Consider the following 21,833-nt stretch of genomic DNA (forward strand, 5'->3'; position numbering starts at 1 on the left):
TCAGTCTCAAAGTTTTACGTGTGTCTTGTTCCAAGACTGGTGTGGCCGGGCCCAAACTAGAATTGCCTGAACATTTAGGCATGTACAGGGTATTGATGTTCTGGTAGAGTTTGGTGGAACGGTCACAACCTCCATGGCCTTGGTGCTCACACCCCTCTCCCTTGAGGTCCCACCCTGGCCCCTCCCTTTCCTGACACAGGTGTTTCCTGCCTTTGTTGTTCCTTATGAACAGGACTCTTTCCTCATATCTTCATACGAAGATGTGAATAAATTTTTGTCAATCAGGTTTCAGCTCAGTTGTCCCTTTCTCAGACAACTTGAATGTCCATCTAAAGTATTATCCTTATCAGTGTTTATCATATTTATTAATTTAAAAGGTAAGCTTCATGAGAGCATGAAGTTGTCTTTTTGGTTTGTTTTATATTCAGTCCAAATAGCACCTGGCACATGATAGGCACTTCAGGTTTCATTAATGGTTGGGTATCCTTTCCATGCTTTTCTCCAGTGGAAGGCCCCACTTTTGAAGAGCTTGTTGGAAATATCAAACAATACAAGGAAAGCCATTAGGTACAAAATACTCATGTATTTATGAATTCATGACCAAATTAAATATGAAACCTTATATAAAAAGAGGTGTTTTTTTCCCCCTCCCCATCCATCCCTTCTCCTCTGGAAGCAGCTCTGAGTAACCTGAGGAGTACAGGTCTGTGGGGTTCACTCCTTTTGTTCCCCCTTGATGCCTTCAGGCTTGCCCTGCATGGGTGGGCTTCCTGCTCTGACTCTGGGTTTCCAAGTGCAGGTTCACAGGAGGCTGGAATTCTGCACTTTTCCCCTTCCTCTTCTTCCCCCTGGAAGAGGGACCCCAGCCCTGGCTGACTCCCCCACAGCTTCCCCAGCTGGTGTCTGGGTTGCACCCGGGCCTGCTGGGCTCCCCACATGGTGCAGACCAGCTCTGACAGCAGTTGGGAAGGGGCCGTGGGCCCCTGAGGGTTGAGCTGGCCCTGGTTGCAGGGGTTGATCTGTGACCGCTGTCCTGTGGGCTTCCTGCACCTCCTGGGCCACTTTCACTCTCTCCCCCCACAGGCCTTTCTGCATGCTCGTCAGTGGGCCAGATGGCTCAGCCCTGCAAGCTCATGGACACCCATCTCCCCTCCCCTTGGATTTTTGGCCCCTGCTCGCCCTCTCACAGAGTTCCTGGGAGACCCCATGGCTCCCCCTGTCCCTTCCCCAGAGCAAAGGCGCTGGGTGAAGAGCTGTTCTCCCCTTTGGTGTTCCCCAGCCTCTCCTGAAGCCAGAGACTGAGCTCAGTGAAGGGAGGCTGACCAGTCAGTAGAGGGCAGCACACATCTGCTCCTAAGTAGCCACCAGGGAGGACTTAGAGGGGCGACAGCCACAGCCTTGGAGAAGTCTGGGGCTCAGACAACATGGGTCACAGCCACTCGACCTGCCACCTCCTGCTCCTTCTCTTGAAGAGGACTTAACCTAAAATCTCTAGGTCTTGGCACCACTAAATTGTTGCAGAGGTTTCCTTTGTTTCTGGGTTTGTGCTCTCCCAGACCTAAAGCCTGACTCTTGATGGTGAAACCCACCCCAGAGCCCTGGAACCTAAAGCATCTTTCTCAGGCCAGGTGACTCCCCAGCTCTGAGCCCAGGTGCTCAGTATCTCCCTGGCTCCACCTTCATCAGAGGGACTCTGATTTTTAAGCCTAAAAAGGGTATGGGAGTAAAATATGATCCAGGTTAGAAAACGGGGAGAGTCCAGTGTGGCCCAGCTTTTCCCCATGGGGCTGCAAGCTGCTGTCTTCATCCTCCATTGCTCCAGTCCCATCCTGCCTCGTCTCTGGACTGAACTTAGCGCTGTTCCTGCTCAATTCTCCCTCTTCTCCTAAACCAGCACTAAGTAAGGTCCTGTCCTATGATCCTTCATTACTGATATTCCTATTCCCAAGTCAGCAAGCATCCTTTCCTGACCCTTGACCCCCTACCCCAACCCTCCCTCCAAAACATTCACATCCTGTGGGGCCACCTCTGAAGGTGAGGATCACCTGATTCTCATTGTGGGAAAAAGCGTCTAATGTCATGTGTAAACCCTGAGGCCACCCTTTCCTCCCCATGCACCAACCCCAAAACCTCAATCCCAGCATGCTGAAGTTATGGGACTTATGCTGCCCCTCAGTGCCAGCCAGCAAGCCAGGGCATCCTCCGTCACAAAGTCCTTTTCTGACAGGCACTGGAGTCAATTTTACAACCCAAACTTTTGTCATATCAACGTGGGGGCCCCTGTTTTGTTTCATAGAAATGTAAGCCATAGTCTTTTTTTCGTTCGTTGAGGGGATAGAGGCTAGAGTGTCTTTGTTGGTGGTGATTTTGTTGCTCTTTTGTGTTTGTTTTTTTGCTAATTTTGTCCCATCCCATAAGAAGCTGTGCTAACTAGAGGCGGGGGGAGGGGGCAGCCCAGAGGAGCATAGGATTGCTGTGCCCAGACCCCCATCACCCCCTTCCTTCTCTCCTCCCGTTCCAGCTGTTTGCTTTGGTTTCCATCTCCGAGTGGTGAAGCGGGGTGGGGGGAGAAGTTTCTCATTGCACCAAGAGGCACTGCTTCTAGGCCTGGAGCTCTGAACCAACTCCACCACCCTTGACCAGGCCTGGATGCTGACAGCCCTGGGAAGCATGTCGGCAGAGTGCAAGTCTCCCCACGTGTGGCCTCTGGTGGCTGCACCCAGGATGTGGAAGCCTTGAGCAGGGCTCTGAAGGCTTAATGTCTACCCTGACTTCTCCAGTGAGGATCTGAGTAGGCTCCATGTGGAAATGCCCACAAAACATTTGCAACCCTCAAGTTCATGGGTGGAAAAACACGGCCCATAGAGGCAGGACCCTCCCTGCACACTGCCGCTCACTGGAAGGGGGCTGTCTCCACAATCGTAACTCTCTCATCGCTGGAGGAGTTTTCCCTTCGATTCTAGGGTTCTCCAACCCAGAGACAAGATGCCAGCGCTCCCAGCTCTTTCCTGTCCCCCCCCCTCCAGCAGCTGCCCCCTGCCCTGCTTCAGAACTGGAGACCGCTCAGGGGGTCCCTGTGCTGATCCACAAGGCCCAGCTCCTCTCCTGCTGAGCTACGGTGGCTGGTGAGAACAGCTCTGCCCTTAGGGTCCTGGTTCTGTGGGTCCCCTTGTCCCTGGCAGGTGGAGGGGGCGATGCAGAGAGCAGAGGGGCAAGGACAGGTGGGCACAATAGCAGCAGGGTCAGAAGAGGGTGGCAGCATCTCAGACCACAGCCGAGGAGGAAGACGGGGACGGCGAGGAGGCCGCAGAAGAGGACGGCGAGGAGGGGCTGTGCCAGAACAGCCACCGCCGCTTGGGCTGCCGCTTCAGGTGGAGATAGTCCTCCTTCTCGCGCTCCTTCCGCGCCCGCTGGTAGTGATCTTCCTCTTTCAGGTACCAGACGGGCGGCCACCGGTGCTTCTCAAAATAGTCCTGGTTTTCTGGAGCAGAACACAGTAGGGCTTGATTAGAAGGAAGGCAGAAGGGGCGAGAGGGCGAGAGGGGCAGCCCTCTGCTGCCGCNTTGACACTGTTGAGAACTACAAGTGAGAACTACAGATAAACCTGATTGTTTGTATTAGTTTAAGTTTTATAACAAACCATGTACTAAACTTGCATTTTAAGTTAAAACATTTATATTAAAGAAGTAAACGCCCTTCATCCTGAATTTTAACTGTATCAGTATAAAGTCCTGGTATTTAATCTTTAAAAATATAACTATGTTTCCCAGTTCAGTCCACAGAAATAACCTAGCAACAACAGCCATCACAGTAGCAACGAGCAACCCTAAGGCACAGATCGTAGCCTTGAAGTGCATGTCCAGCTATCAGAAACCAGGGCTTCCTAGGGAAATGGCTGGTGCCAGGTCCGGAACAGGAAACGAGTAAGATAAACCTGGAACATCTTGTCCTTCCACATAACCAGCAACTCAGAGGCTATGGAGCTAAGGTGAAGAGGCTTCTATTGGCTAAAGGTTCAGTACAGTATTTGAGCTTTGATAAGGATAATGACAATTATTTGGAAACATTTGAGTATGTTCAAATCTAAGAGTTCATAATAACACTTAAAAATTTAAAAAGCTGATGGCCGGCAACCGACTGCCTCAGCTGGGTAGAGCACAATGATCATAATACCAACATGGGCGAGTGAGTGGCGTCCTCCACAACTAGACTGAGAACTACAGCTCAGGGAGGGGGGGGGGATTAAAAGAACAAATTGGTCACTTCAAAGGATGAAACGAAATAAATTTATCTTGAAAACTGGTAAATAAAAGGAAAGACTCAAGTATTCACCTGCCTTTCCTATGTAAACTGTACCGCTGGGTAACCAAATAGCAGGCGGGGGGAAGTTTCCCTTTTTTTAGAAGTATTCCAACAGATAAAGAAGGGATGATTGAATTGGAATATTAATGTTTCACAACACTTAATAAATTAATGGACCCAGGCAATGATACTCAAGGGCTGATAACATCACAAGAGAGAAAAGTAGACAATCTATGCTTCTTGAAGAAAAACAGAAACGACCCACGAGGCAGTCTTACCAAAAGGAAATCGAATGTGAACCTGATGTAGCCTCTAGATTCAATGGCCAGTTTACAGGAAGTTTGGTGCACTACAGAAATACAATCAGCGAAAATCTAGATTTTCTATTACAGCAGTGGGTTTTTTCCAATAGGTAAATTGCAAGGGGAAAAAAAATTAATGAACAAGGTACCTATAGATTAAATGTAAAAGGTATATAAAAAAATAAAGCAACACTATAGTGTTTAAGGATGCACACTTGAATGATAAAAATATGAAGAAGAGTACGGAAGTGAGGCCATAAAAAATACACCCAAAAGAGGAATAGGCAGAGTGGTAACTCCTGGGAAGGAAGGAAGGACTGTGAGAGGGAGGAGAAGGTGCGGCATGGCTGAGGGTAGAGGTATCCGGCAGACCTGAGCTTCTGAAGGGAACGGGGGACGGAGGGTCAGGCTGGAGACGGCGAGGCCGAGGGGTTTGGACTTATTCTGGAAGGCATGGGGAGCCAGGGAAGGTTTGGAACTAGGTGAGTGACGCCATTACAGTTGTGCCTTAGAAAGAAAACACTAGAAGGCTGAAAAGGAGAGAATGGGGTGGGAGAATTGGTAGGGTAGAGCGACAACCCGGTAGCAGGAAGGTCTCAGCAGAGAGGAGGGTGGCCTCAAGGACACTGAGTGGCAGGAACTCAGGGAGGCCAGTGACACCTCTCCCTGGTGCCCGTGCCCTTTCTCTTGGGCCCCCGGACCTGACACATTAATTAAGCAGAGGCAGAGCCGCAGGGACCTCAGGGACTATCTGAGCTTGTGTTGTCCAAGTTGTGACTTGTGCCCATTCCCATGGTGTGAAACCTGTGTGGCAGGTCATGAGCAGCATTAAAAACGATTTATGTACTTTTCTATACGTGTACTGGGTCACAATATAAAATGTAGTTCTTACTGTAGAGTCCTGTCCAAAAAGTCTGAGAAATACTAACTCTAGTCCAACATCCTCTTTGTACCTGAGAGGCAAAGGCCCAGAGAGGTGGAGTGAGTTGCCAGAGGTCCCTAGCTGCCCCGCCCTTGAGGCCGGTGCTTTTCCTGGGCCTCTGCTGCTTGGCTGGACACAACTTTGCAGGCTACTTTCCACCTGCAAGGTCAAGTTAGGCCCAAGGATCTTTGGCAGCTTCCGGGTGCCCTGGGGTCAGGTCAGAGATTTGGACCCAAGTGGAGGCCCCTTCAGCATGATGGGGGAGCAGCAGGTCCTGCCAGAGATGCTCACCTGGGGACATGGCCTTCATGTCTCGGGGGAACTTGCGGCACACATTGTTGTAGTTGGTGCAGATGTGGTGGAGACACCAGTCCGCCAACTGGTACGCGCAGTGGAACTGGGAAAACACAGAAGAGTGTCTGTGCTGGGACCCCAGGGTGGGGTCAGCACAGACAGCTCCAGTTGCTGTGAGAGCTGAAGCATCAGTGCAGGTGGGCAAAGACTCTGCAGTGGGACAGAGCCCCCCTTGAGAGGCACACCCACAGAGCACTGCGAGGACATCACGTTTGATTGGCTCTCGGTGGCACCATCACCTCGCCTCTGTCCTGTCCCAGCATCCATGGAAATCTCCAGTCCTATATGGCAGCTTCCTACTGCGTCCACCCTCCTCAGATCTTACCCCAGATGATGTTCTCCTCATCAGGGGCCAAAGCAGTTTGCACTAAGGTGTTGACAACTTGGCTTAGAGCTGACTTCCCCAGGTGTGTCTGCAAGCCTCAAATCCGCCATGCTTTAACTCCATTAACTAATTGTTAGCAGCATTTCTGACATTCTCAGGGCCAGTGTGGGAGGTTTTGCTAGTTTGCATGGAAATAAGGAGGTGGGCAGTTCATTTTAGACAGAAAGTCCTCAATTTCCCTTAAATGACCTCAGGCAGGCAGCAACCATGAGTCTACACATGAGACTGGGCTTTGCTCTCCCCTTCCCTATGGTTGCCTGAAGTCTCAGTCCCATCCCCCACGGCCAGCCTCTCTTCTTGGTATGTCATGACATATTCTCTGGCCTGGAGGATGAGACAGGCTCTTCCCAGTCCGGGAACTGAGTCTGTCAATGGGTTCCCATCCTACCCACCACCTCCACCTCCCAGCCCTGCCCCATTCGCTGCCAATGGGCAGACAGAGCCCAGAATTGAGGCTGTTGGAGATCCCTTCCCCTGCCATCATACCTGAGCTAGTTCCAGGAACACAAGGACGTCCCCATCGATGTCCACCATCATCTGAGTTGCTTCCATCAGCCCAGTCACTGTGTACTGCTCTGTGACACACACAGCTGGGAATCAGCTAAAGACCCACATGAGTGAATACGCACTCACTTACACCCCCCCTAACAGCAGCAACTTCAGGGAAAAGCCAGATAAAGGCCAAGGGCAAGTCTCAACAGGCCAGGAAAGGCCACAGGCGATTTAAGTCTATTCCCACCAGTGAAGAAACTGGGATTAGGACAAGACTTTCCCAGTGGCGTGGTATGGGAAGTAAAGGAGGATGTTAGAACCATCTAAGAGGACTGGTCAAGCTACATACTGCACCAAATAATCTGATATATTGGGTGGTCGGAAAAGTCATGACGCATTTTTGCAACGAAAAACAGAAAAAAGATGTCATGACTTTTCTGACAACCCAATACATAGGGGGAAAGCCACCAGTGGAATCAGCCTTTGACACTGTTGAGAACTACAAGTGAGAACTACAGATAAACCTGATTGTTTGTATTAGTTTAAGTTTTATAACAAACCATGTACTAAACTTGCATTTTAAGTTAAAACATTTATATTAAAGAAGTAAACGCCCTTCATCCTGAATTTTAACTGTATCAGTATAAAGTCCTGGTATTTAATCTTTAAAAATATAACTATGTTTCCCAGTTCAGTCCACAGAAATAACCTAGCAACAACAGCCATCACAGTAGCAACGAGCAACCCTAAGGCACAGATCATAGCCTTGAAGTGCATGTCCAGCTATCAGAAACCAGGGCTTCCTAGGGAAATGGCTGGTGCCAGGTCCGGAACAGGAAATGAGTAAGATAAACCTGGAACATCTTGTCCTTCCACATAACCAGCAACTCAGAGGCTATGGAGCTAAGGTGAAGAGGCTTCTATTGGCTAAAGGTTCAGTACAGTATTTGAGCTTTGATAAGGATAATGACAATTATTTGGAAACATTTGAGTATGTTCAAATCTAAGAGTTCATAATAACACTTAAAAATTTAAAAAGCTGATGGCCGGCAACCGACTGCCTCAGCTGGGTAGAGCACAATGATCATAATACCAACATGGGCGAGTGAGTGGCGTCCTCCACAACTAGACTGAGAACTACAGCTCAGGGAGGGGGGGGGGATTAAAAGAACAAATTGGTCACTTCAAAGGATGAAACGAAATAAATTTATCTTGAAAACTGGTAAATAAAAGGAAAGACTCAAGTATTCACCTGCCTTTCCTATGTAAACTGTACCGCTGGGTAACCAAATAGCAGGCGGGGGGAAGTTTCCCTTTTTTTAGAAGTATTCCAACAGATAAAGAAGGGATGATTGAATTGGAATATTAATGTTTCACAACACTTAATAAATTAATGGACCCAGGCAATGATACTCAAGGGCTGATAACATCACAAGAGAGAAAAGTAGACAATCTATGCTTCTTGAAGAAAAACAGAAACGACCCACGAGGCAGTCTTACCAAAAGGAAATTGAATGTGAACCTGATGTAGCCTCTAGATTCAATGGCCAGTTTACAGGAAGTTTGGTGCACTACAGAAATACAATCAGCGAAAATCTAGATTTTCTATTACAGCAGTGGGTTTTTTCCAATAGGTAAATTGCAAGGGGAAAAAAAATTAATGAACAAGGTACCTATAGATTAAATGTAAAAGGTATATAAAAAAATAAAGCAACACTATAGTGTTTAAGGATGCACACTTGAATGATAAAAATATGAAGAAGAGTACGGAAGTGAGGCCATAAAAAATACACCCAAAAGAGGAATAGGCAGAGTGGTAACTCCTGGGAAGGAAGGAAGGACTGTGATTGGGAGGGATAGGTGGAGGGCTTCTGATGTGGCCAAAAGGTTGTAGCTCCTAACATGGGTCATCTTGCTTTACAGTAACTCGTTAAGCTAAGATATGTTTCATGGATTTGTGTTGTATTTAACAAAAAAGTTTTAAGACTGAATAACTTCAGAGAAAGTGTGTCTTACAAAACATAAAGCATCACCAAATATATCATACACGGTATTTTCCACTGATCCTTGACAAGGTACATATATAACACGTTTTTGTACATTTTCTAGCCTGGACTATTTCATGGGAAGTCATTCAATGTTCTTTTCTATGAGTTTTTCTGTGCAGCAGTGCTATTTAACATGTTTAATGGCTACTTTGTGAAAATGACCCATGGGTGCTTAACCAATGGTGCCTATTTGACTTGTCTCTGATTATCCGCCATGATGCAACAAACTTACAGAAGCATCTTTATACATTTTTCTCCTTTTCGGTCATTTCTTTAGCGATAGTCTCTCTAAAATTGAATTACTTGGTCTAAGAGCTTGGACAGTTTGTATGGTTTGGAAAGATGGCACCACTTACGGACAGCATGGATGGCATACTATTACAGCTGTAATCTTTAGAAACCTCTCTCTCTTTTTTTAAAGATTTTATTGGGGAATTGGGGGAGGGGAACAGTGTTGGGAAATCGGGGAAGGGGGACAGACAAGTTGCTGTCCTTTTGCTCTTCAGTCTAGTTGTGGAGGATGTCGCTTCACTGGCCCATGTTGGTATTATGATCACCGCGCTCTTCCCGGGTAAGGTAGACGCTTGCCGGCCATTGGACGGCAGCTCACGGCAGCTCACAAAAGCGCACGCCAGCTGCCGGTCAGCCCCACTGCAGCCTACACCATCACCGGCACTCAGGGCAGCCCAGCTCCAGGTCGAGCTATTGTTCACCATCTTAGCTGTAGAGGGCGCAGCGTCACTGGCCTCATGTGGGATTGAAACCGGGGCCCTGCTGCTCAGAGCTGGCGTCCCAAGCCAACTCCTAACCAGCGCGCCACTCGGCCGGCCCTAGGAACCTCTCTTGCCCCTTGCCCTAACATCCTCTGTGTCCCCAGCTGTGGCCCCTAGGCTCCCTCTGCAGGCTCAGCTCTTAACATTCGGTTCTGATCAATGATTTCTGACTTCTTCTTATGACCAAGCCCCATTTTACAACCATTTCTCATCATAAGGTTGATGTTTCCCTCATACCTGAGTCCCAAACTTGATCATCTGCCCAGGGCCCCAGCAGCTCTGACATTGGGCCCTTTCCTGACCTCAATATCAGAGGCCCTGCTCTCTGCCCCACAACCTGCCCAAGAATCTAACCCCGATATGAACACCAGTACAGACACCAACACCAACACCAGGCAAATGCCAATTCTTACATCAACAGGAGCTCTCTGCCTGCATCACGGGCCCCAGACTCCCTTCATATGGGTGGCACCATTTCTCTCTCCAGCCCCTTGGACCCGACTGCCTGCCGCTTGGCCTCCCTCTTGCCTCAGTCCCTGCTCTACCCTAAGGGCTTCTGGGGTTTGGTCCCTTCTAAAAGCTGGGCTCCAACTCTCATAATATTTTTAAAGAATTAGGAATGGCAAGTCAATATTTGTTGTCTGTTTCTGGGAGAAGAAGGAGAAAACAAAGATGAAAGAGAAGGAGAAGGAAGAGAAAATGGAGGAAAAGGAGAAAGAAAAAGGTAAGGAAGAAGGATGAGGACAAGAGGAAGAACCAAAGGATTGAAATGTGGAATTGCGTTCTATTCTTTTGACTTCTTAGGTTTGCCTGAGTGAAATCAAGCTGATAGGAACATCATCTACTGGAGACCACTTTGTTGGGCCGAAACCCCTTTTCGAGACAGCCTACAGGTGACCGCATTAGAGCATCTTTCTCAAACATACTTCTTCACAACTGTGTCTTCACCCAACCCCCAGTGCACATCAACAAGCTTCACTTTATGTCAACGGGTCCCTTGGTGCTAGTGGCCTGTCCCCAAGGAGGAGACAGGTAAGAGAAGAAGTAACCACTCCTGAGGGGTTCCCTGACCTCTCCCCCTGCGGGGACTGAGTGCTCCGGTGTGTTACCTGTGAGGGCAACCAGGTGCGGCAGGCAGAGGCGGTTAGCCAGGATGATGAGCTTCATGTCGTCCAGGTCAGGGCTGGAGGTGAACATGCCTGTGTACAGGTACTCCAGCACTGCGCGCATGCAGCTCTTACTAGTGTAAGGAAATACCACCTGCGGGGGGAGGAAAAGAGCAGGCCACAGTGAGGTCAGGCGTTAGGGACAGTCACTCACAAGGCCCTGGCCCACACAGCCGGTCTCCCGCAGACAGGCAGCCATCCCTGTGCTGCCCTTGTACCTGCTCAGAAGGCCCCCAAAGGCCTCTCTCCCAGAGCTACAACCTGTGCTGAGCCCATCTGCTGGCAGCACCAGTAAACATGGCTCTAACAGCTTTTAAAAGGACCTGGATTCTCACTGGCATCCTTCCGAAGCCATTTTGGCTTGGAGGATGCTGGAAGGAGTCGTTCCCATCAACTAAACCTATACCCAGCCGCTCCTGGCCCTACAGTGCAAGTGGGATACAGAATGAGCAAGAGAACACCAGTTGGCTTCTCTCTGGCTGCTCAAAGCGGCTGCTTTGGGCCTCTGGGATCTCCTCGGAGCAGCGCTGCTGCAAAAACTGCTTTCTCATCAGAGGCAAGTCTCTCAGGCTGCACTGGGAACTGGCTAGAGCTTTGAAGCCGCTTCTATGGTACTGAGAAGCGCCCAGGGCTGCTGGCCCCTGGGTTTCGGAGAATTCCTAATCTTTCACTTCACATGTCCCAGCCCCACTGCGCTTCAAAGAGCAGAGACTGACTCGAAAGTCAACCCTCCCCTCAGCCTTCCTTCCATAAGGACTTCCTCCCCAGATATCCTAGGAAATTCCTATCCTGTGTCACTGGACCTTGTCCTGCATTGTTCTATGTTCAGTTTTTCTTTCAGGTACTTGGTGAGCACTTACTAAGGGGCCAGCGCTGGCTGAGGGAGTACTTGCAGAAGTAAAGACCTAGTCACTGCACTCAAAAGACATCGCAGACCAAACTGCATGTGGACCCTCAGCACTTTAAGCAGCCGCACAAAGTACTGGGTTGTCGGAAAAGTCATGACATATTTTGTCTATATTTTTTGTTGCAAAAATGCGTCATGACTTTTCCGACAACCCAATAGTTCCTTGCTAACTGAAAGGCTGAGAGATGGACAATTAATGTTATAGGAGTTCAGAGCAGATGAAGAACACCAAGGGCCACGGCCCGGGTTACTCTCCTTGCCGGGAGAATGCAAAGGGGAGAAGAGATTTAAGAAAATATTTCTAAGGACACACTGATAGGCCCCTTCTAATTCTGTTCCTACTCTCTGTGCCTGAGAAAGTGGCAGTTATCAGTGAGAGAATAGGTAAGTTAGAGTGGCCCTGATTAAAGGGGAAGGTGATTATCTCAAGCATTTCTTTTTAGTTTCTGTATTTTGAGGCATGGACATCTGGGGCCTTGCTGACCCTGGAAGGACTGCGCCCTTCCCAGGGTTAGCCGACTCCTAGAGATAGTATCTGAAGTCCCCTGCAAGCTGTATGCAAACCAACCAATCCAGAACCCACCCCCCGACCCCCGTCTTTATCAGCTCTTGCTCTCCGGGCCACTATCTCCCTGCCCCAGTCATCTCAGGGATAGGTATCAGATGACTCTAGACAGCCCCTATGCCACAGCCCATGAAAGTATTCAAATCAGCCAATCCTAAACCATACCCTGCCTCACCCCCCTGCCTCACCCTCCTGTTCCTTCCCATGGGAACCATAATGAAGACTGTTGCCCCCAGTTTTCCTTGCTGCCCTCCTGACCGACCTGCTTTCCACCCGTTCTCCTGACTGACCTGGTGCCTCCCCCTCTGCCCCCCACCCCACCACCACAGTGTATGCCCTCTCTTACTAGATCTGAATATGACAATCTATCTTTTCAATGGAAATTTTCTCCTGGTCTTTTGGCTTTGCCATGCCTCAATAATAAAACCTACATTTTAAAGCAGTGATGGATTCAGTCTGGGACACACTGCATTTTTTTCTAGCGGTTTCACACGTCTCAAGTTCAAGTCCTAGCCTCTCCTTTCTACTCACACAACTTTGCAGGAGCCATCCACGTCTCAGGGCCTCACTTTCCTTCTGTATAAAGTGGGAACACTACACTCTATGAGTCAGGTGTGAGATGATCTGAGATAAGGTATTGATTGAAAGTAGTTTCTAAACTAGCAAGTTAAGATGTTACTAGAATTCCCTGTCCTGGTATACTGTAAAATCCTTGGCTAGGTGAACCATCTCATTAACTTTATTCAACGGTTAGCACATAGTCAACCCTAAAGAAAGCACCATTAAATGACAGATACCTCAGAGGCAATGGGCATAGGTCTCCCCCCTCCCCTACCATCCTAGCCTTACCTCCCTGGTGGAGCTCTCCACAAACGGCCCCCCAAACATGGCAGCCATCCAGTCACAGCTGGAAATCAACAGGGGCTTGTGGGCGCTGATGGTGCCGTCATCAAGGATGAAGGTCACATCTGTCCCGGAAGAGAAGAGGCATCACATGACGATGTGGTGAAAGAATGTGGGACACCCAACCCCAAGAGTTGACACTGTAGCCAGACAACCCTCTTCCTTCTGAAGCCGCAAGCTGGAGAGCACTGTAAGACCATGCTCTAAGGTTTGGGGCACCAGGCTTTAGGAGCAGGGCCACCATATCTCTAAGACATCAGCAGCTGAGATGACCAAAATGCTAATCTCAGTTGGTTAAGAGCTCGCTCAAGAGTTTGAGCTCTGAGCAACAGCGGTTCGAGTCCAGCCCGAGCTGAGCAGCCGCTGAGCTGCCAACAGGTAGCAGGATGGCTCAGCTAAAAAAAAAAACAAAAAAAAAAAAAACAAAATGCTAATCAGACCAACCCGGACTCCTCAGAAGGCTCCTGGGAGGGCACTCCCCTACCTTCTGGCTGTCAGTTCCTAAGCACGTTCCCTACCTGAGAAGGTGCCCTTGGCCAAGCACTCCTTAACCCGGTTGGTTCGGCGGACGTGGAAGGCCTTGGTGATCTCCTGGTTCATGAAGGCCTCGTTGTTGAGAATATTGGCCACCATCATGCGCAGATCAAAGACCTCCAGCAGTTCAGCAATGTGGGCGATGTGCATGAGGTCCCGCTCATTCTCATCCAGCTCCCCTGTGTACAGGTACTTGAGAACAGCCCGGAAGGGCCCCGGCTGGATGGAGTTGTCCATTTTGACCACCACCATCAGTCTGGATTTGTAGGTCAGTGGATCTTCTGCCATCTCCTCCTGGATGCTCACAAAAGCTCGGCTCCAGGAAGACAGAACGCGGCCCCTCCCGGGTAGGTACCCTGTTCCATTGCCCCGTAAGATTCCATCGCTGGTTGAAGCCCGGAGCCCAGCAGGACCGGAGACTCCGCCCTCCTCCACGCTCTCGCACACGTCAAAGCTGGCTGCCCGAAGCAGGAAGTCCCGGCCGTGGTGGTGATGGTGGTGATGGTGGTGGTGGTCAGGGTGAGCCCGGTGGTCCTCTGGGCGGGGGACCCCTGGCCCTGAGGGGCCCCCCCGCTCCCCCTCACTCAGGTCCATGAGGAACAGGTCGTAGAACTTAGAGGAGGAGGTGGAGAGGTAGATCTTGTGGGCAAAGATGCGCACCCGCTCCTGCAGCACCAGGATGACGTCCGCGCACAGCGGGTCCTCCAGGAGGTGGGCGGGGCACTCCTCGCTGCTGGAGGGGGGGTCGGGCACCACGATGATGGGGGGAGGGGGCTTGGGGGGCAGGAAGGGCGCCTGCAGCAGAGGCCGCTGCACGTTGCGGAGGTGGGACTTCCAGAACTGCAGGTGGCGTCGGGAGATGAGCGCTGCGCGGATGGCGTTGTCAAAGACGTCCTTGATGCCGAACTGGGCCACCACACTGGTCTCATAGTAGGGGATGCCCAGCTCCTTGGCCACCTCCCGACCCTTCTCCGGGGGAAGGATCTCATTGGGCTTAATGGGCCTGGTAGGTTCGAGAAGGGAATGCAAAGTCATGGTGGTGGAGGATGCGGACAGGAGAGGTAGCTCTCCAGGGCCTGCCTGTTCTTCACCAGGCTGGGGCGGTCCCTGCTCAGGATCTATGTCCCTGGCCCCTCTCCTGTCCTGCTCACTTCCACTGACTCTCTGCCCTTTCTCCTTTGTTTGACCAAAACCTACCGGTCCTTCAAAGCCTACCTCCAATCCCCTCTTCTTCCAGGAAACCTGCCGTATCTGTCAGGCCCTGGTGATCTCCCCAGCTCAAAGTCATGGTACCACTAACTTACCTCTCTGGCAATTAGCATGCAATTTGGTTTTTAGCCTGTTCACATATTAAGTTCATCTCCCAGCAAGATTATAAGCTCCTTTCATACAAAGACAGCCTGTCTCCTTCTCTCCTTATGGTGCTTAACCCATATTTCCCACACTTTGTGTAACAGATGAACAAATGGATGGATGGATGGATGGATGGATGGATGGATGGATGGATGGATGGATGGACGGAATGAAGAATGAAGGAATGTGCACTCTTATTGGCTCCCTACGTGAGCTTGCTTTAAATAGAGGGAAGGATATAAGGCTCAGTGGATTCCCTCAGGGCTAAGCAGGGGGTCATAAAGACATGCCCCTCACTCTGTCTTCCTCTTTCCCCCTCCCTAGGCACCAGCACCCCTACCTAGCCAAGGGCCGTCTGGCCCTGTTGACAGCCTCCAGGTCAGCATAGCGCAGGTCCAGCTGGCAGCCCACCAAGATGACAGGTGCTCGGGGGCAGAAGTGCTTGATCTCTGGGTACCACATGGTCTTGACATGGTGGAGGGAATTAGGGTTGGCAATGGAGAAGCACAAAACCACCACATCGGACCTGGGGTTGCAGAGTGAGGTTAGGGGCAGAGAAAGCTAGCAGTAGGTTATCTGACCCTGGAACAAGGCAGAACATGCTTACCCACCCCACTTCTACACAGTGGTCCCACATTTATCATATTATCTGCTCACTTGATCTCACACAAAACAAAGAATAATAGTTACTCCAATTTATGTATCTCTAATTGAGCATTTTAGAGCTTTCAAAAACTCTCATTTTGACCTCATGGGAAAGTGAGGAAAACCCACTCCTTGGCTCCCTGAAGGCAGCAGAAGCTTCCCTACCTCCCATAAGCAAAGCGACGGTCTTTGTGGTGGTCTCCAAAGGTGTCCCAGAGACGGAGAGAGACGCTGACGTCATCTACCACATCCCTTGAGCGTTCCAGCACCTATAGGGGTGGAGAGAGCAGGGTGGGACCCAGGGGCAGGAATTCCTGGGGCCCCTGAGTGTCAGCTCAGGATGGTACCAGGTCACCCCTGAGAATCCCAGGCAGCATGGGGGGTGGAGCAACAGAGATAGCACCTCCCGTTGTGTGCCCTGAACAACACTTCTATCCAGGTGCTTTCTCTGTAGACTCAATAACAAGGGCCGGCCAGGAGGGAAGAGACTAAGAGGGCAGAGGTCACAGATGTGGAAGAGATCCCTTAGGGAGCCTGACCTGTTCCCAGCTTTACCTGCAAATTGTCTAGAGCCTCTGACAGCCAGCAGCTTCTCAATTCTCATCTCTCCAAAGCCTCCCCTCCCCACTCCCTAGTGCTCCCCATTACTGGGGCTGTGATTGTACAAGACACTGTGCCCCAGGCACCAGCTCAGCCACGCAAAACACAAATGTAGAAGGACCTCCCACCACCAGCTGCTGGGGTGGTTTCCCCTCAGCCCTCTCTCCAGGGGGTCCTTCCTCTTTAGCCGCCCCACCCATCTCCAGGGGGCTTCCATGAACTCAGCACAGGCCAGGGTTGTAGACACCAAGCTATGGCTTGGGAGGAAGCCCAAGTACATGGTGCAGGCCCCCTGCTGAGTGGCCTTGCCGCCTTACCTCCTGGCACACCCGGTACTGGTCGATGGCCCAAACTGTGGGCACGTGAGTGGCGAGCAGCTGGTATTGGGTGAGGGTGGCATTGCAGGCCCGGGCACAGATGAGCCTGGTCTTGCCCACGGCGTTGTCCCCCACCACAACACACTTGATGGTCTCTACGTTTGGCCTTTCATAATCCATGTCAGAATCCATTAATTGGGACCTGAGGGAGAGGAGAGAGGCGGTCAGGAAGGCTTCGCACACCAGCTCCTGGAGAGCCACGGCCAGCAGGTCTCCTTGGCCAGAGCCGCCCCCTCTTCCAGCATCTGAGCGGAGAGGAGGAAGGAGCAGGCAGCTTCCTGAGCAGTAACTCCACAGGGGCCCGAGAGCCAGGAGCCCATTCAGGCTGAGAGGAGCCTTTCCGCTGGAGGGACCACTTGTCTCCCTCCTGTTGCCACCATCCTCCAACTGGGCTTCTGGACAGCGGAGGCCTGTGAGAGAACCCCAGGCAGAGCCTGCCCAGGGCCTGTCCCGTCTCTCTCCAAAGGAGGAGAGTCTGCCCGGGAAGCTCACTCATCATCTACTCTGCTTTGGCCAGCAGGGCTGTGGCAGCAGAACAACAAACAGCTGAGAGAAGCAGAGTTGGGGCCAGGTCCCCACCCCTTCCCAGCATGCCCGAGGGCAGGGCCACTTTAAAATTTAATGGACTCATCAGCGCTGGGCGCGGCTCTCCTGGCCTCTATCGTCCACCTCTCTCCTCCCATTGTGGATTTCCAAGCCCCTAACCCCTCTACGGAGATGCCAGAGTTTTTCCTCCCAGCCTCCCTGGGAAGAGGGGCTTCTGGATTCACCCGAGCAGCCCATGGGCCTCTCCTGCCTCCTCTGGGTCTGTCATGTGGCCTGTGTGGTTCACTCAGCTGCAGGCCCAGTTTTGAGATGGAGGTGGGGGTAACCATGGGCCCGTGACAATATATTCCATGGCTAGTGGTCCTTGTCATCCACTACCCAGGAATGCCCTCCAAGCATCCTGCATCCAGCCTCAGGGAGAGCAAGCTACGCCCCTTCTGCACCTCTCATGCCTAGCGAGGAAGATGCTCAGGCTGGAAGCCCCCAGACACCTGGCACTCTTAGAAGGATACTTATAAACTGGTTGCATGGGTAATGGGGTTGCTGGGGGGAGCACAGGGTTAAGAACAGACCTGAAATTTGGGACAAATGCTTGCCTCAGTTTCCTTCTCTGTTCAGCAGAGAGGAAGTGGTGTGTCCACCTTCAGAGAGGGATGGCTTAAATTAACAAACAGAAGGACGTTCTGTAGTCAAAATGTCATGTCAGTGTTTCAAAAGCTGTCACCAGGGGAGGGTCCTTGTCTTGAGAGGGCTTTCACTGGTGGCCTCCCCGCTGGCATCCACCCTCTTGGAAGGTGGGGCAAGGTAGGCATTATTAGGAGGCACTATTATTAGACCTTGGTTTGGCCAGGGTCATTGGCCTGCCCCTGCTCACATGCCCTGTGTGCATCAAGTCTGCTGGGGGCTGGAGGAATCCTTCCTAGGCCATGGAAGGCTGAGCTCAGAGGAGTCCTGGAGGCTGCCCAGGTGCCCTCACTGCTGAGCCATCCAGCCTGACAGCCAAGCCACCAGCAGCAACAGAGCAGCTCCATTCCTGCCGGGCTGTAACTGGATGCCAGCATGCAGGAATGCGGAGTTGAAATATCCAAGTAACGATGGCAACTGAGATTTGCGCAAGTGGATGCATCTTAGCAACCTAAGCAAAAAGTGCAACAAGGACTTCTCAATGAGACAGGCGCCTCCTACTTCTTGGAATTTTACAGGAGTGGGACCTGAACAGGGGTCTCCACAGCAGGCCCCTCCCCAGTTGCCAGGGTAACTGTCGGCATCCTCATTCCTCTCCCTCTTCTAGCCCTCCTCACCCTCCCCAGCAGGCAACCATTATTCCAACCACCATGCTGCCTCCTCCTCGCTCTCTCCTCTGAGCTGAGGACTGGGAACCCCACTTGACAGTTCCTGATCTCAAGTCAGGCAGCTGGGAGGATGTGTTGGCACTGGGAGGAATCACCTGGATTGTGGTTTCTGTTTTATTGACTGAAGAACAAAACAGATAGAACCCCAAATACAAATAAAAGCCCACTAGCCAGTAGAACTTCTTTCTCAAATTTAGATTGCTTGCAGGTGTGCAGGCAGAAGGAGGGGTGAGGGGGCACAGAGGAGGAGCATCCGTTCTTAAGTCCAGGAGCATCCTGATGGCAGGGAGGATGCCTGAAGAGCAGAGCAGTGCTGGCCCAAGATCAGTGAGTTTATGATTAAGACGCTTATGCACAAGTGCATAAGCAGGGAGATGTGGTTTCATAAGGAGGTGGTGCTGATGCTGTGGTTACCAGCACGCCTTCCAGCAGGTCCTCTCCCTACTTTCTGTCCAAACTTTCCACCAATCCCCTAGAACTTTGGTTTCCCTTTTCAGACCACCATGACCACAATGAGCCTCACCATTTGTGAAGGAAAGATAATGTACTCTTTACAGAATAAGGAACTGAGAGTCAGACACACTTGAATTCAAATTGCCTTATGTACCTCTAGCGTTAAGGAGGGGACAGCCAGCCAAGTAGAAGAGCAACACAGACTGTGCTGTGAGTTTAAACACCAGACCGGCTGGGTGCTGCTCAGGCTGGATGGCCCCTTCCCATCCTTCCACTTCCTTCCTGTTTTCATCATTCTCACCCCTTCCACCCCTGTCCCGAACGCTCAACTGGTAAACTTCATTGTCATATCTAGGAAAGGAAACTTCATTGTCATATCTAGGAAAGGGCAAGTTATTTCACTTCTCGGGGCGTCAGTCTGCCCTTCTGCAAAATGGGTATGAGGGCTTTGGAAGAAAGTCTCCTGAATCTTGATGAATTCGTGCCAAGAGAAGCTGGGCTGAAAGGAGGTCCTTGCTTTCTTATGTAATGTGGAATTATATAATGTTCGACTACATATCTATATGTGTAATTATATCGCTCTTTAAGATACAGACTGGCCCAATTAGGCCAACAGAACTTAGTCAAATCAGGCCTGTCTTAAACAAGGATCCTATACTGGAGATAGTGTGCCAACCCAAGAGTAATGTAATTTTTGCTCTAAAATATTGCTACTTTACTGTATCACTGATGTATTTACTGTATGATGACACATCCCACTCAATGAGCTTCTCAACTTCCCCTTTCTTTCTGGCACTCTCTTCTTCAATGACTATAGATGTTTCCACACAAGTGCCTCATCCCCATGCTTCTGAGACTCTTGAGGACCCTCCATAAACTATGGCTTCCTTGCCAGACCGCCCTGGGCATCACAATCCCCAATTCATTCCGCTCCCTCAGTGATCCCAGAGTCACCTAGAGGCTTCCTCCACACACTGTCCCATGATCCCTGTTCCCTCTCCAAAAACCAACCTCTTGCCCACTGCTCTCCCAGCTCCTTGTACTCAGGCCAGACCAAAAGGCAAGGTGTGCTCAGATTAGCTACAACCCTAACCAGCTCCCAGTCCCACCCCCACACCCCTACACACACTCTTTGCAGAGCCCAGAAAAGCCCCTTTCCCTCCCACAGCTGATAGATAGGAGGCTTGTTCATCTGTGGCTGCCCTAGTCTGGTTGTCAAGGAAACAACAGAATCTCCCTGGGAGCCTGGCTTGTCTCCTAGCAACCAATATCCCACATCCCGCATCTTACAAAAATGCCAAAGGGAGGAATATCCTGAAAATGAAGGTAAAAATCAAGGATGGATAGGAAGGGAGAATCTGGAAGAGATGAACAGAGGGGGTGGCCTTCGAATTAAAGGAGGCTCCCACCAGAGTCGCTGACATTGTAATATGAAGGAAGATGGAGTGATGAATCCCCCACAGATCCAATGGACAGAAAGGCCCAAAGGGATCTTGAATGGTCATATTAACAAAAATGCAAGCCTAACACAGAATAAGCCTTCTCAAACACCAACAAACGATGCTAAGGATTTCTCCCAGTAGTTTGCCAGAACTCAGATGCACAGACTGCAATGGAGTTGGGTTGAAAGAAACAATCTCTGGAACGAAAAGCAAAGCACCCAAATCCCATTGTTTTTTAACGGAAACATTTCCACTACTCTGGATCTTTGCTCTCCACACACACACACACACAATAAAAATAAAAAAAAATTAAAGGGGGAAGGCCTCGACAAGCCAAGGTAATAAAGTCATCTTCCTTTCCCTAGAAAAACCCGGAATAGGTTAGTCCCCCACCCCCTGAGACCCCAGCAGCCGAAGCTACAGCCCAGGGAAGAGAGGGAGCGGAGGGGACGTCGGGAGGGGCAGTCAGGAGGGGCGCAGACAGAGGCAGAAGGGCGCAGGAAGGCGAGGCGGCGCGTTTCCAGAGGCTGCTTGCAACCCGGCCATAATAGAAATTAATCATTTACTTACACCACTACATGTGACGGGGTGATTTCTAGTGTAAGGAACACATCTCTTCCTGCTAAGCACGCTCATTTTAGTGAAATGTCTGGGGTCACTCCGCGAGAGCAAGTTAGGACAATGCCGGCGCCGCCGTGCTGCTGCCGCCGCCGCTGCTGCTGCCGCCGCCGCCGCCGCCGCTGCTGTTGCTGTTGCTGCCGCTGCCGCTGCCGCTACAGGCTCCTGGGCTGGGTGCGTTAGATCAGAAACTCCGACAGAGCAGCCCAGGCCGGACGGCGGGCCGGGAACGGCCGCGCGCGCGCCACTGCAGCCATCGCCTCTTCCGGATCAGCATCTCCCCGCGCCCCGGGCGCCCAATGTCATGGAGGCGCGCTGGAGCCGGGCTGCGCGCCGCCGCTCCGACCTCAGGCGGCTGGGCCGCGCCGCCGCCGCGGGTCCTCTGCCTGCGCAGGCTGGAGGCGGCGCGCAGGAGCGGAGAGGGGGGCGAGGCCGCTGCTGCTACGCCCGGCCCGCTCCGAGGACGCGGCCGCCAAGACACCTAGCGCAGCAGTCCCGGGGACCGCTCGCGACCTCTTTCTTTCATTCACAAAAAAATGAAAGGGAAAAAAAAAAAAAGAGAGAGAACAGGGAGGAAAAAACAGAGTGAGAAGGTATCTTGTGTCAGCCTGGGTTCCTGGTAGCCGCCCCTATTCACTATCCACTTAAGGGGGCGGGGGGCGGGGAAGGGGCGGGGAAAGAAGAGGATTGGGCGCCCAGGCGGTCCCGCCCCCTGCTCTGGCCCGTGGCGCCGCTCGCTTTTCCCCCGCCCCTTTCTTTCCCCTCTCCGAGAGGCGCGGCGGGTGCGTGGGGGT

At 51.3% G+C, this 21,833-nt stretch overlaps 1 protein-coding gene across 3 annotated transcripts; it reads right to left on the reverse strand.

Annotated features, from left to right (window-relative positions):
• Window positions 1-568: 568 nt before the first annotated feature.
• On the reverse strand, window positions 569-21,600 carry RHOBTB2 (Rho related BTB domain containing 2). 3 transcript variants are annotated; one of them, XM_019631597.1, is made up of 10 exons: window positions 20,992-21,600; window positions 16,569-16,770; window positions 15,817-15,920; window positions 15,347-15,532; window positions 13,638-14,656; window positions 13,066-13,184; window positions 10,688-10,838; window positions 6,752-6,840; window positions 5,818-5,923; window positions 569-3,481 (listed from the first exon to the last, which is right to left on the reverse strand). In XM_019631597.1, the coding sequence occupies exons 2-10, from the start codon at window positions 16,758-16,760 to the stop codon at window positions 3,264-3,266; spliced, it is 2,184 nt and encodes a 727-aa protein (XP_019487142.1). In that variant the 5' UTR covers window positions 16,761-16,770; window positions 20,992-21,600; the 3' UTR covers window positions 569-3,263. The 3 variants fall into 3 exon arrangements, with proteins under 3 accessions (XP_019487142.1, XP_019487144.1, XP_019487143.1); XM_019631599.1 differs by lacking the exon at window positions 20,992-21,600 and having other exon boundaries at window positions 15,347-15,471; window positions 15,817-15,965; window positions 16,569-16,653; XM_019631598.1 differs by lacking the exon at window positions 20,992-21,600 and having other exon boundaries at window positions 15,817-15,965; window positions 16,569-16,653.
• Window positions 21,601-21,833: the final 233 nt, after the last annotated feature.

Source organism: Hipposideros armiger, unplaced genomic scaffold (assembly GCF_001890085.2).
Source record: "Hipposideros armiger isolate ML-2016 unplaced genomic scaffold, ASM189008v1 scaffold_1015, whole genome shotgun sequence".
NCBI lineage: Eukaryota > Metazoa > Chordata > Mammalia > Chiroptera > Hipposideridae > Hipposideros > Hipposideros armiger.